A 16,114-nucleotide genomic window follows, 5' to 3' on the forward strand; every position below is an offset into this window, starting at 1 on the left:
AAACCATATAATATTTTTCAACAAAACTTGATAGATATATCAAACAGATCCTAAAGTTGTGCCTTTTGCTATTTGCAGATTTTTGGCATTTTTATTTTTCCCGGTTTCCATGGAAGCGATTCGGACTTAATCCCAAAAGTGAGGGGTGGGAAGCCGTTTCGGAGCATAACTCAAGAACCGTTCAATATTTTTCAACAAAACTTGGTAGATGTATGAAACAGAACCTTAAGTGGTGCCTTTTGCTATTTGCCGATTTTTGGCATTTTTAATTTTCTTGGTTTCCATGGAAACATTTTGGACTTAGTCTCAAAAGTAAGGATTGCTTTTCGTTTCGGAGCACAACTCAAAAACCATATAATATTTTTCAACAAAACTTGATAGATATATCAAACAGATCCTAAAGTTGTGCCTTTTGCTATTTGCAGATTTTTGGCATTTTTATTTTTTCCGGTTTCCATGGAAGCGATTAGGACTTAATCCCAAAAGTGAGGGGTGGGCCGTTTCGGAGCACAACTCAAAAACCTCTCTATATCTTTCAGCAAAACTTGGCAGATATGTGAGGCAGATATTGAAGTGATGCCTTTTGCTATTTGCAGATATTTGTGATTTATTATTTTCTCGGTTTCCATGGAAATGATTCGAACTTAGTCTCAAAAGGAAGGGATGGGTTTTGTTTCGAAGCACAAAGCGAAAACTTCTTAATATCTTTCAGCAAAACTTGGCAGATATGTGAGGCAGATCCCAAAGTGGTGCCTTTTGCTATTTGCAGATTTTTGTCATTTAGTTTTTTTCATGATTTCCATGGAAGCGATTTGCACTTAGTGAAAAAAATCAAGCTGGACTTTAAGTAACTGTCAGATGATTTGTTCTTTCAAAGATGTGGGGGCGGGGGATATGTCATCTTCTGATGACTCTTGTTAAATATTTCAAAGAATCAGCAACCTCTACAGGTTTGTTCAAATCCGTTTGAACTTACAATCAGAAAAATGCACTGATTATGACTTCCATGTCAGAAAACCCAAACTGTCGAATGACATCAACAATCTTCCACTATGACATCATTTCTTGTGTGACATCACAGTCCTTTTGACTGTATAGCAAACCACACAATTGTATGAAGCAGCAATGTGGAGAATGTCAATGTATCTTTGCAGCTCGAAAGTCAGTTAGGATACCGATCAAATCTGCAGACACAACGAAGAAGAGGAAACGGAAGATGCCTGTTAAAGAAACAACTTTAGAGCCGCTTATTTGCCGAGAGAACTTCAGAGGTGGGTGTTTAGATGAGTAGACTGAATGAATAGACTTAAGTTCCCTCTTAATTCTATTCTACCCTTGAAGATCGGAATAGAATTGGTCTTCAGTAACCCATGCCTGTCATAAGAGGCGACTAACGGGATTGCGTGGTCAGGTTTGCTGACTTGGTTGACACAATCATGTCATCATATTTGTCATCATAGAATGAACCTTCAGTAACCCATGCCTGTCATAAGAGGCGACTAACGGGATCGGGTGGTCAGGCTCGCTGGCTTGGTTGACACATGTCATCATATCCCAGTTGCGTAGATTGATGCTCATGCTGTTGTTCACTGGATCGTCTGGTCTAGACTCGATTATTTAGAAATTGCCGCCATATAGCTGGAATATTGCAGCATTAAACAACAACCAACCAATTTAATCCTATTCCTTCATTTAGCGTATTATTGATTTAAACTTATCCACGAATGTTACTCCAGACTCTGGCCAGAGGAAGATCCGAGACCAGCTGAGTGAGTTCGAGGCTCTCTACTGGGAGGAGTTCATGAAGAGGAAGGCCAGCGAGAAGGAAGAGAAAAAAATGATGGTTGGTCGCAACTTCACAAAACAATGAGTTTATACTGTTAGATGTATCCATTAGTGGTGGTCCGATTAATTGAAAAAATCGAAGATTGGTCGCAATGACTAAATGACCAAGCAATCGATCATATTTTCTCATAATCGAACACAAACAATTCTGGACCCTTTTTTGCATTAACAATATTTTTCACACGGTTGGTTTTGTCTGTTACATTTCATGAACACGACATGCTCGTTCCAAGTCACAACTGAATATATTTTAAAGACGACAAGAAATTTATGTTCCTAACATACTAGTCATCCTATAAGATGTGCAATTTGCAAAAAATCACCCCCAAGGAACTGCATGTATTTTCTTTATTTTTTGTGCATTAACAAAAATAACCAGGAAAATTTCATGAATGACGCTAACCAATTATTTTCGATGATTGGATGGTTGTAATGAACCAATCATCAATTACGAGATTTTAACCAATTCCCAACACTAGTATCCATACAATACTGTACCATGTGTTCGTACCATGTTGAATTCCTGAATCACATGTAAGATTTATTGTGACAAGTGTGAAATCAGTGGTTCTTCGCTGATTTGCTTGCAACACCAAACAGAATCACCAATAATGAGTTTATACTATGAGGTACCCATACAAAGCGACCAACAAACCATGCATATGTCGTATGTACTCCTGAAGCACATGTAGGATTAAGAGCTCATTCATTGTGACGACTGTGATATCACAGTGATTTTTCATTCATTCACATGCAAGACCAAACACAATCAGTCAATGACCTATTTTGCTTTGTAAGGATGTTATCATGAAAATGTTCTAACCTACAGTCGAATCCCCACATTGGTACAATGTGTGAAGCCCATTTCTGGTGTCCCCCGCCGTGATGTTGCTGGAATATTGCTAAAAGCGGCGTAAAACCAAACTCAGTCAGTCAGTCAGTCTAACCTACAGTCCGTTTGGCTCAAAAGCGGACCGATGAATTGCAATCTAACTCGAAAACTAATAAACATAACATACTCAATGAAACGCTGATCATAATCAAAACATCATACCCACTCTGTGAGGTTTTTGCAGAATTTTTGTCCTAAAAATAAAAAAGTTGTTTAACAAACTATCATTAAAATATTGACACAGTTCACTGTTTGTTACGAGGGAGGAGTGCAGAGAAAGGGACAGCCAGGTGTTCGAGAACCACGTTCACAGACAAAGTTATTTATTCATTAACCTGTGCTGTGCCGTCTCCATCCGTTCTCGAACACCTGGCTGTCCCTTTCTCTGCACTCCTCCCTCGTAACAAATAGTGAACTGTGTCAATATTTTAATGATAGATTGTTAAACAACTTTTTTATTTTTAGGACAAAAATTCTGCAAAAACCTCACAGAGTGGGTATGATGTTTTGATTATGATCAGCGTTTCATTGAGTATTTTATGTTTATTAGTTTTCGAGTTAGATTGCAATTCATCGGTCCGATTTTGAGCCAAACGGACTATAGTTACAAACTTGCAGTTGGTAGTCTTGTAAGGAAACAGATCAAGATGTCTCTGTTGGGTTAGATTCATTAAGGTGTCACCTCAGAATAAAATGTACCCAGTGATGGATATTGGCACCACTGCCATAGTCCCTGCTAAACTCCCCATTAGTCAAGGTATCATAATGACAACAAGAAATATGCTGTTTTAAAGGGTTGTGCATTTTCATCAGGACCAGTTGATTAAGATATATTGGTTTCTATCACTGAAAAACCATGGTTTCAAGAAGTATTAGCAAAAACAATGGATCTAGTTCTGTGGCAAATGGAACAAGATTTTTACTGATATTTTGAACCACTTTTTGTCCAGGCACTAGCTGGCTACCATACAGAGGAAGAAGATGAAGTCGTACCGGAGGAAGAGGCACCAGGTTCGTATAACTGTTAAAATTCACACTGTAATTACAGACAATAATGTGAATCATGAAAATCTTCTCTTCATTTTGTCCAATAGACGTATTCACAAATATCCCAATTGTCTAAGGTGCCACTATTCAGGGTGAAGAGTTGCCTCCCTTGTGCAGATCAGAAGTTTGTGATTGTGGGTTTGAATCCTGTTTCACCCCAATTAATAATGTGTCTAGGTTTGTCAGCTCCATACTTGGGTTTCACCAAAGTGTTAAACATCTGACTCTGAGATGTGTATCACTTGGGAATGTCTTCCCACATTAGGCTGGCACGCCATGGTGTGACTGGACTTCTGCTGAAAGTTGTGTTAAGCTCAACTCAGTCAGACAGTTTGATGGACTGATCTAAGTTGTGATCACTGTTTTTGTTGGTTTGTTGTTGTTTTTCAGTTTCTCTTTTTATTCATTTTTTTTGCATAAAGAGAAACGCCCATGACCAGATCTGTACCATTGTTCACAGAATTAATGGCGCCAGGCGACAACGATGACGACTGTGCTGAACCCCTCCATGTTGATGACGACTTGGCATTCCCAGCAGAACAACAGTTCCATCACAGAAACTCCATTGCTCTCAGTGAGTGGACAGCAGGCAGTTTAAGAGATGGAATTCAAACTGTTACTGTTTCATTGATTTCTTTTGTTAATGATGCAGTGGAGCCTACAATCTGGATTTCTCCATAATCAATACAATTTATACTAAAATTTTCAGTATTACCATAGAAAAGTCAACCATTACAGAAAAAGTTGTGCACTACTTTTTAGTACCTTTTGTCTATTCATCATGAATATAAGAATGCTGCAGGAAACCCCTTAAAATTACATGACAAAATAATCTGTAGTTTCTGATTTCTGTGAAGTAACAATTCAGTCAACCACAACAGTGATATGGCTGGGACTTTGCCAACTTTGGCATGAAGTTTAAATAACTCTGTATGTGTCTGTGCCCCTGTTATGAACAGCAATGACGTCTCTTGCAATAGCAGACGTCAATCGAGTTTTGAAGAAAACAGAAGCAGGGATGGAAATAACCCTTTGACCGATGCCCCAGTCCAGTGGTTTTTTTCTGTCGGGCTAGCGAATTTGTATGTCATGCTGTACCAGTGTCCAGTTGACTTTCTGATATATGATATGCTGACACTTATTCTGCAGACGACAGCATGTTCGACAACGATGCGATGGTGACAAGCTATGAAGTGTTGGTCAGGAAGCATGTGGTGAGTTTTGATAAATTCTTCATGGTGATTCATGGGTGGACTATTTGCCCAGAACCTGCTTTCTGTTGGCAGAAATGAGGGCACATTGGAAGATGATTGTCTCATGGCTGATAGTTCATCCTGTGGCTGATAGTTCATCCTGTGGCTGATAGTTCATCCTGTGGCTGATAGTTCATCCTGTGGCTGATAGTTCATCCTGCGGCTGATAGTTCATCGCTGTGGCTGATAGTTCATCCTGTGGCTGATGTGGCTGATAGTTTTCCCTGTGGCTGATAGTTCATCCTGTGGCTGATAGTTCATCCTGTGGCTGATAGTTCATCGCTGTGGCTGATAGTTCATCGCTGTGGCTGATAGTTCATCCTGTGGCTGATAGTTTGTCGCTGTGGCTGATAGTTTGTCGCTGTGGCTGATAGTTTGTCACTGTGGCTGATAGTTCATCCTGTGGCTGATAGTTTGTCACTGTGGCTGATAGTTCATGCTGTGGCTGATAGTTCATCTGTGGCTGTGGTGGCTGATAGTTTGTCCTGTGGCTGATAGTTTGTCGCTGTGGCTGATAGTTTGTCACTGTGGGTTGATAGTCTTGTCACTGTGGCTGATAGTTCTGTTGTTGCTGATAGTTTGTCACTGTGGCTGATAGTTCATGACTGTGTGGCTGCTGTACTGATAGTTTGTTGCTGTGGCTGATAGTTTGTCGCTGTGGCTGATAGTTCATCCTGTGGCTGATAGTTTGTCACTGTGGCTGATAGTTCATCCTGTGGCTGATAGTTTGTCACTGTGGCTGATAGTTCATCCTGTGGCTGATAGTTTGTCACTGTGGCTGATAGTTCATCCTGTGGCTGATAGTTTGTTCTGCTGTGGACTGATAGTTTGTCCTGTGGCTGATAGTTTGTCACACTGATAGTTTGTCACTGTGGCCTGTGGCTGATAGTTTGTCCTGTGGCTGATAGTTTGTCACTGTGACTGTGGCTGATAGTTGTGGCTGATAGTTTTGTTGCTGTGGCTGATAGTTTGTTGCTGTGGCTGATAGTTTGTCACTGTGGCTGATAGTTTGTCACTGTGGCTGATATGTCAGCTGTGGCTGATTGTTCTGATAGTTTGTCTGTGGCTGATAGTTTGTGCTGTGGCTGTGATAGTTTGTTGCTGTGGCTGATAGTTTGTCCTGTGGCTGATAGTTTGTTGCTGTGGCTGATAGTTTGTCTGTTGTGGCTGATAGTTTGTGGCTGATAGTTTGTTGCTGTGGCTGATAGTTTGTTGCTGTGGCTGATAGTTTGTTGCTGTGGCTGATAGTTTGTGCTGTGGCTGATAGTTTGTCACTGTGGCTGATAGTTTGTCACTGTGGCTGATAGTTTGTTGCTGTGGCTGATAGTTTGTTGCTGTGGCTGATAGTTTGTTGCTGTGGCTGATAGTTTGTCACTGTGGCTGATAGTTTGTTGCTGTGGCTGATAGTTTGTCTCATGGCTGATAGTTTGTTGTTGTGGCTGATAGTTTGTCTGTGACTGATAGTTTGTCACTGTGGCTGATAGTTTCTGTGGCTGATAGTTTGTCACTGTGGCTGATAGTTTGTCACTGTGGCTGATAGTTTGTTGCTGTGGCTGATAGTTTGTTGCTGTGGCTGATAGTTTGTCACTGTGGCTGATAGATAGTTTGTGACTGTGGCTGATAGTTTGTTTGTGGCTGATGGTTTGTGGCTGATAGTTTGTTGCTGTGGCTGATAGTTTGTGACTGTGGCTGATAGTTTGTTGCTGTGGCTGATAGTTTGTTGCTGTGGCTGATAGTTTGTTGCTGTGGCTGATAGTTTGTCACTGTGGCTGATAGTTTGTCACTGTGGCTGATAGTTTGTTGCTGTGGCTGATAGTTTGTTGCTGTGGCTGATAGTTTGTTGCTGTGGCTGATAGTTTGTAGTCTAAGTTAGCCTTGTTGTGGCTGTGGCTGATAGTTTGTTGCTGTGGCTGATAGTTTGTCTCTGTGGCTGATAGTTTGTCCTGTGGCTGATAGTTTGTAAGCTGCTGTGTTTGATGGCTGATAGTTTGTTGCTGTGGCTGTGGCTGATAGTTTTTGTGGCTGATAGTTTGTCGCTGTAGCCCACCATATTGCTGATACTGTCAACAGCAACAGTGCTATGGCTGTAACTTTGCCAACTTTGGCATGAAGTTTAAATAACTTCACTCTTTCGTTATTGAAACACAACAAAGCATACTATGATCATCCATGTTGAGAATTCCTGTGAAGGTCTGAGTTACAATTGTTCTTCTGCTTGTTGTAAGAGGCAGTCAGTATTGAGTGGTCAGACATGCTGACTGGGTTGATGGGTGTCACTGTATGTTTGTTTGTTTGTTTAACATGCACTCAGCAATAATGCAGCTATATGGTGGCGGTCTGTAAATAAACCACCCAATCCCATTAGTCACCTCTTACGACAAGCATGGGTTGCTGAAGATCAGTTCTAACCCGGATCTTCACGGGTCACGTCATTGTAACCCATCTGGGTAGATCAATGCTCATGATGTCAAATCACGCGATTGTCTGGTTCAGATTCAATTATTTATGAATTGTTTACAGTCTGCTCTACAGTCTGTACAGAAAGTTTGATAGATTCACCATAAGTGTCTTGTTTAAATTATGCTTTTGATAAATTTGAAATTCTGTTTTTAGGAAGCTTTCATGGCAAGTGCTCAAGAATATGCACAAATCACTGAACTTTCAAAGCGTGTTGCTGATTGGGAAGAGAAAATAGTTCCTCGGTTACGAGAGGAAGAACAGCACGAACCGTTCGATATTCACAAGTATGGCACCTCTGTGATGGACGGCCTCTCCAAGTCACAGATGATCCCCTTCAAACGAATAGCAGCAGGAAAACCAGAGTTTGAAATATGTCGCCTGTTTCTTGCAACTTTACAACTGGTAAGTAGATGAAGAAAGCAATATAGATTATCCAACACTTCATCTTGTATCAAGGCATGTTTCACAAACATTTTATTGTCATCGACCTGAAACTGGTACTGATCAATATGTTGCATTTGTCCGACAAAACCTGGTATCTAAATAGCTATTAGTGTAGAGTAGCTATTGTTTTAGTCTTAAAATAAGGTCATTGTAATGTCATTGGTTGTCATGATATCAACCACTGGTTTTGCTCCAGATTCGATTATGGTCTGGCCTAACTAGCTGGCAATATTCACTTGATTGATTGTCCGTTAGTTCCATGCTCGTGTCATGTTTCTGTTGTGTATGTCTACAGGCCAACGTTGGCAACGTTGAGATAAGCTGCCAAGGTACACTTCACGACGGTATGGACAAGATGGCGCTGAAACTCGTCTCGACAAAACGACATTTTGAAGAACTGGCCGAGTATCAAGCTCCTTCAGCAAAGTAGATGTTAATATTTAAATACTGTACATAGCTGTATAGCGAGGTGTAGGTTTTGGCAGTGAAATGTGTGTGAGGCGATACGAGGGATTACTCACCAAACAAAGCCAAGATTTACCTGGGATTACAAGGAAAAGTCTACTGATCTACAAGACAAATCTGCTGATCCTATAAGACAATAACACTATTCACTTAATTAATTTATTTATTAATTAATTAATTAATTACACTGGTCCACTAGATTATATCATGTGTCCTTTTGTCAAACACACTGGTCCACCAGACAAGTGATGGTAAACATTACCCACCAGATGTAAGTTTTCAATCTTCTCAGCTAAATGTTTTCTTCCTATCAACAGCCTTGAATGACAGATCTCATATTTTTGGGAAAGAAAAATTGAAATATATTGAATCTTGTATCATAAAACTTTCTGATTGTGAAAAACACATTAAGTATTGATGTTGATGAGAACCTAGACAGAAATGAATTGTCTTGACATGAAGCACCTTTTAATCCAGATTAATCCTGGAGTTTATAACAATGTATATAGCTAGAGAATCATCTGGGAATATCTATGAATGAATTTTAGACAGATGTATAATATGTAGATATTTGTTTTACCTCGTTGATTGTCTCATTATAATATATAGCTTTGATCATACTTGCTTATCACTCAACACATTTTAATCATGATAATGACAGAGAGATCAGACGTTATAGGGGATCGTCCATAAGTTATTACTGGGGTGGGTGATGATGATTATTTGGAAGGGGGAAAGCAATTTTGTACACATGGGGGTTGTCATAGATTTTGTACATAAAATATATTTTGAAATCATGCGTAAAAACTATGGGAGGAGTCACTGATTTTGTACTTGACATAAGATGCAGGAGGAATTGGAGGTGGGGTGGGTTGGGGTCATTTACACTGTACATGTTTCTCCATACCCACACCCTAAACATAAATTGATGGCAGGGGTGGAAATAACTTTACAATTGCTAGTGTACTCCGGTACATTTGCACATGTAAAATCACTTGCCCTGATAATTTTTCCACTATACCGGCCAATTTTCTTGTTTTTTTTAAATAAACAACATAATTAACATTGGAAAGTCAACTGGACACCGGTACAGCGTGATATACAAATTTGCTTGCCTGACAGAAAAAAAACACTGGACTGGGGCGTCGGGCAATGGGTTATTTCCATCCCTGGATGGGGAAAAAAATTATTTGAATGTGTCAAACTAGTGGTGGTGGTGGTGGTTGCCTTTTATGCTAAAATAACTTGCCATCAAAGAGTATTGATGTATAGCAGTGTGTATCATGTCACAAGCCTAATGTGTCCTTATTTTGATCAATAGTGCAGGGATGTATCATGTAAGTTGTTCATTTACACACTCACAAACACAGCAGATGCACCACACCACACACACATCAGACATACAAGCATGCACAGACACACATGCACACACACACATCACACCCAGTTGGAAGTCACTATGTGTTCAGGCTACCTATACTAGAAACGTTCGTAGCCCTAAGAATTCTTAACTTTGATTGTAGCCAATGTGTTAAGAATGGGCTTAAGAAGTTCGTAGGGCTACAAACTTTTCGAGATTAAGGGCCCAGATGTTCAAGCACTATGAATTGGTTGTCAACGTAAACTGACAGAGTGGGTCTGTCAACACAATATCAATCACTTCATTGTGTGGTACAGTCTCAGTTATTTCAGGTCATTGTCATGGTGTTCCCCGGGGCGGTGGGGTAGCCCAGTGGTTAAAGTGTTCGCTCGTGACGCTGAAGGCCCGGGTTCGATTCCCTACATGGGCACTTTGTGTGCAGCCCATTTCTGGTGTCCCCCGTCGTGATATTGCTGGAATATTGCTAAAAGTGGCGTAAAATCCAACTCACTCATGGTGTTCCCCACCATGATATTGCTGAAATATGGCTAAAAGTTGTGTAAAGAGAAGTCATATACCTAGAATATTGCCAAATTCTGCATTGTACAACAAAAACATTCAAAATGCTTGGGTGTGAAAATGCAATGTTCTTGCTTTGGGGTCTCTGACTTCTATTAAATGGGGGCGGTGGGGTAGCCTAATGGTTAAAACGTTGGCTCGTCACGCCGAAGACCCAGGTTCGAATCCCCACATGGGTACAGTGAGTGAAGCCCATTTCTGGTGTCCCCCGCCGTGATATTGCTGGAATATTGCTAAAAGCGGCGGCGTAAAACCAAACTCAGCAGTCAGTCAGTCTATTAAATGTGTGGTCAACAAGTAAAGAAAATGTTCTTTACTATTTCATATAACTGGAACAAATGTAAGATATTTTGATTTAAAAGTTGTAAAAAGCCACAACAAACAAGTGAAAACTGTCAGTCATTACCTTCATCAGAATGCTGAATAAATGATTCAAGAATATGAAATCAGTGATACTGTTTCTTGAATTTACATTCGTGTCAGATTTCTTTCTGCCTGTCATTACAAATCTCTGATCACAACATAGTTAATTGTCTGTGTCAAATACACCTATTACCTGTGATTACCTGTGTGTGTCTGTTTTGTTTGCACTGGTTTAAACTAATGAAACTAGTGGTTGTTCCATCACCTGACTGCCAACTGCCAGGCAAAGCAATGCAGCAACAAGCACCATCCTTCGTATGATGCAGTGATGTGTAGTGGTGTTCCGATTAAATTGAAATAATCAAATATTGGTGACAGTAAGTAACCAAACGACCAAGCAATCGATCACATTTTCTCATAATCGAACACAAACAATTTTGGAACTACTGTTTTAGTGTTTGAAAATCTGGACGATAGAATATATCTTAGATGTTGTCAGGACCTGAAAACATGTTTAATTTGTAGAAAACTCACTTCACTTGCTCAAAAGTCATGACTAAATAATTCTTGAAGACTCCAAGAAGTTTATGTACAGGAAATTTCGTCATCACTTTAAAATAGCAAGTTGCATCATGTTATACTTATCTGCAATATAAACCTGAATTGGAAAATCTGAAAAATGTCGCTAATAAATTTTTTTCGATGATTGCTCGTTGGTAATGAACCAATCATCAATTAGGAGATTTCAACCAATTCCCAACACGAGTGATGTGGCCCCTGACATTTCATTCTAACAGCAGATGATGCATGTGCTCAAAATTAACAGCTTCCAATAAATCCTTGGATATATATGATGATGGTAATCCTAGTTTAGCAAAGCATATATTTGTCACCTTCAAGATCACTGTATTTACATGTAGAGATGTCCAGCTGTACTTGTCCAGACTACTGTTGGAGATGGTTGCCAAGCTTCAAAAGATTGGGATTATCAAATAAATCCATGATATTCTGAGGTTTTGTTTGCCGCATTCAGCCATATTCCAGCTATATGGCGGAGTCTGTAAATAATAAAGTCAAGGCAAACCTGTGATCAACAGCATGAGCATTGATCTACACAACTGGAATACTATGACGTGTTAACCAAGTCAGTGAGCCTGACCATCCAATCCCGTTAGGCGCCTTTTACGACAAGCATGGGTTTGCTGAGCATCTTCACAGGTCATTCTGAGGTGAGGGGAGATGAGGTGAAATTGGGTTTTACGTCCTGCTTGAGAATACTTCGCTCATATGACAACGTGCATGCGACTTAAGCTGGTTTTATAGTGCTAGCCCACTGAGATACCATGCCGCAGTGAAGCATGAATACCCCACTCAGACACATTATACTGACTCCGAGCCAACCAGTCCTTGTTATACCCATTAATGCCGAGCGCCAGGCAGGGACCAACAAAAACCATATTTTAACGTCTTTTGGTATGGCGCGGTTGGGGATCTAACCCCGCGACCTTCCTCTCTCCGGGCGGACGCTCTAACCACTACACCACGGAGGCGGTCCCAAGAAACAGGACACAAACAAATGTTAACAGTTTGTTTTAACTTCAATTTATTAAAAGTCATAACAATCACATGATACATTATGCATCAATTATTCCACTCTTGAACAATAGAAAAATATATCTGTCTTGACAGTGGAATGAACGCGTCATTAGCATGTAATTTATTAATTACATCAACAACTTAAAGCATGTGTTCACAGCCAGAATTGATCAGCTACCCTTTAAGGATAAATAATCAAATCAAAACCAGTTTGCCTCAAATCAACACCTGACAGGTAAGCAACCCAAATGCCATAATTCAGAAAACCCAAATCAGAATAATATGCCACCACAGACATGAAAATCCAATTACTGAAATCCACAACCAGGAAACAGAATATCTGATAAATATTAGTAATTAGCCATTCCAATTAAGCAATAATATTTGTCATAGAATTCGCTGATCTGGGAAAGCATATAACTTTAATATCCTTAAAAAAACAAATTTCAAGATAGAACTACATGTGACTTGTTGCAGAGGAATTTGAAGCCAGTAATTCACAGGCTTTTCTGAACTTGCCCAAAAATTCTAAAAACTATCAGTCTTCATGCAAAACTACTGAGAAATGATTTACCAACAATAGCATGGTTGGAGTTGGCGAAATCTGATGAATCCGTAAGCAGAATCACCAGACAGTTTGAAGCTTGTTGATTCCATTTCCAGAATCCAAAATGTCCATACATCACTATTACACCTGTTGATAAATTTAGTTCTCAAGAACAAGATAAATCTGCCCTTGATCTTTGGATAAAACAGTAAAGTAAAACATATATCCCAAACCAAGTCAATGTTGGACAAAGATGAAGTGATAAAGGAAGAATATGTAAATAAGGATTTGAGGCTCAAAGCAAAGGTTTTGACTAAAACACTTTATTACTGTCAACTCTTCTGTGATGATATTGTTGAGAAAGTTTTCTGCCATCCTAACAAAGACATCTACCCAATTCTATTGTTCACTCTCTCCTGTCCATATAAGTTGCACTTTTACTGTAGAAAACTTCTTCAATCTCCCATATAAACAAGATATAAGTAATGCTAACTACATCATAGACAAGGGTGGTCCAAGGTGTCATACCTGCAGAGTTACTTGGAACTGTTCAGTGGCCTATTGAATCCACGTTACCCTGTATTCCTCAATATGTTGACTATCTGTGCTTGTGTTACCTTAGACGCACCCAAATGTCTCCTAAATACTTCTTAAAGCGGTGTAACTCTCCACTGCACATGTCAACAGATACTAATATCATTGCAGCAATATCTCTTCCTGAGTACATAAAACACTTTTTAAGCATTTGGTGTTTGGTCCTGTTATCCAATGTATCACTTACATTCCATACCACATATCATCTGTGACTATCACTAGGCCTTAAAAAAAAAAAAGGTTGTGGTTCCAATTACCCGACCCTTGAATTCTGGTGCCGACCCTACATTTTTTTTAAGCAGTATGAATATAATAAGAATTCAGATACCTTTGTTTTTCCCCGGCACCAATGGACATTGGTCATTCTGTTAGAGGAGGTCGGCATGATGGCTGCAAGCTCGATTGAAGAAACATTTACACTTTGATAAATGTGTTATTAGTTTGAACTTAACTTCTAAAAATAATAATACAAAATCCTACCTACCTGCCCTTAATTCTAAAGAGGTGTAATTGGAACCACAACATTTTTTACTTGGCCTTATTCATGAGGGAGGACACTAGGGTTAAACTAAAGCATTCACGCTCAAACTGAAGGCTGCTTGGTTAGTAGTTTGTTGTGTTAATGCAGTACTCAGCAGTATTCCGGCTATGTGTCTGTGGTCTGTGAATAATAGAGTCTGGACAACACAATCCAGTGATCAACAGCATAAGCATCACACTGAAGGCCCTGGTTTGATTCCCATATGGTACAATTTATCACACTTATTTCTGGTGTCCCATGACGTGATACTGACAGAATATTACCAAACGGTAGTACAATCATACTCTTTTCAGACACATGATCAGTGTCGGTAATCTAAACAGTAAGTATCGCAAACAAGACTGATTTGACTAGACCAAGTATGGCTAATTAGCATGGTTCATTTATCTCTAAAATCAGGACTCCTATTCAGCTAAAACAGGATCTAGAATGTTGAACTGATACATTGGAAAATCGAGGACAGTTTTTCATCTCTTTGCATGAGGTAGGAAAGAGCAAGAAAGCCAAGGGGCCTTACTCATAACTCATAAATTAGAGACTAAATACTAAGTTATAAATACCTAAACAATCCCCTCATGTTAAAACAATCAAAGACTACAAATGAACAAGAACAGACATACCTGAAATAAGTAAAGACATTCATAACATATTCAGATATAACAGACATAATAAAGTTTGAAATTCATTTAGGTTTTTAGGCAAACTGGCTCAGGCAAACAATAACATTAAACTGGCTTTAGTTTATCAGGAGAGTTTCTGTCTAAAATGTTCTAGAGTAACATGTAACCTACCAATGTTCAGACAACAGCATCATTGTAAAATATTTCAATTATTGTATCCTTATTTACCATTTGTGTCCTTAAAACCAGACCAACATTTCTTGTTTAATAGTTGTCTACCTGCAAAGGTTATAAAAAAATTAAAAGTGCCATTTCAAACCTTTACTAACCTTTATGTTTGTTCACATAACTCAATATCCATTTTTCAGGGAAACAAGCTTTGTCCATTTGTTAAGAGGCATGTTAAAAATAGCCTTCTTAATAGTCAATGTGTAATTAAAGTCAAACATCACATGTCTTTCTAACCTCTTGCAGGTTGGCACTTCAGCCAAGTGGGAGAACAAATAAAACAATGGCCGTGGATGATTTACCACTGTAGTAGAACATAACAGTCAGATAAAATCAACCGACAACAAAACTAATATTGTGTTTATCTTTTATAGAGTCAAAAAACTGTTAAAGTTTTTCAATTAGTTCAACCATGTAAGCTCGCTCTTGAAACAAAACTGTTTGCAATATAAAAACTATTTCAAATGGACTAAGACTGAAGACATGTTTTGGTGGAAATTTCATTTCTAAATATCCAATCATTAAATCAGTTCTAACCTTGATTTAAACGATCATAAATTTCTTTACCTCTATGTAGAAATTCTGTGAAAGCAGATTTTATCCCTTTTTTTCTGAGCATAGAAGTCGTTGGGCTGTTAGTTATCATTCATTGAACATCTCAGGATCAATATACCTTTTTCAGGAAGAAAATGTCTGGCAAATATTCCAACATAATGATGGACTTTAAACCATAGTCAAATGAGAAATATTTCAAATGATATTTATTGAGATCAATAAAAGCCTCTGAGAACAATTATCATCCCTATCGATATTCATATCATAGTTTAAGTAACCACATGAAAGAGGAAAAAAATAAATTAAGGATAGTTTCATCCGTGTCAATAGTTTCAGCAAACTGAATCTTAACATGTCATTTCACAATGCCAGCCCTCAAGTCAATACTATCCAGTTAATATAATGACATAACTATCATCACTGGTGACTGATCAGAACGATCAATGGCCACAACCCGATCAACACTGTTGACTGTAGCATGAAATGGGAAATAAAAGTCAATAACACACACCTTGAGGAAAATTGCATGGCCCCACGTAACAGTCTCCACAACAGCACCACGGGGAGTGAATTGCATAATATTGAGCTGCCATGAATATCACAGAGGAAAGGGTGACAAGAATTCAAAATCACATAGTGACTGATAATAATGATATCAGTTCAGTTTTTTTTTCAGTCTTCAATCGCTCTTCATAAACACTTTGCCTATGTTTAGAGTCCAACAC

General features: G+C 39.0%; 1 protein-coding gene across 1 annotated transcript in view; it reads left to right on the top strand.

The window, feature by feature from the left end:
* LOC124268687 (condensin-2 complex subunit H2-like) overlaps nt 1-9,138 on the top strand; it is a 28,625-nt gene extending 19,487 nt beyond the window's left edge. Inside the window, exons 12-18 of the mRNA XM_046703677.1 lie at nt 1,155-1,271; nt 1,737-1,843; nt 3,688-3,748; nt 4,245-4,358; nt 4,934-4,998; nt 7,651-7,899; nt 8,237-9,138. Of these exons, the coding sequence (XP_046559633.1) occupies nt 1,155-1,271; nt 1,737-1,843; nt 3,688-3,748; nt 4,245-4,358; nt 4,934-4,998; nt 7,651-7,899; nt 8,237-8,371 (848 nt within the window). The 3' untranslated portion in view covers nt 8,372-9,138. The remainder of the gene's footprint in view (nt 1-1,154; nt 1,272-1,736; nt 1,844-3,687; nt 3,749-4,244; nt 4,359-4,933; nt 4,999-7,650; nt 7,900-8,236) is intronic.
* Nucleotides 9,139-16,114: the final 6,976 nt, after the last annotated feature.

This window comes from Haliotis rubra, unplaced genomic scaffold (assembly GCF_003918875.1).
Source record: "Haliotis rubra isolate DU_JTF1 unplaced genomic scaffold, ASM391887v1 Scf14, whole genome shotgun sequence".
Lineage (NCBI taxonomy): Eukaryota > Metazoa > Mollusca > Gastropoda > Lepetellida > Haliotidae > Haliotis > Haliotis rubra.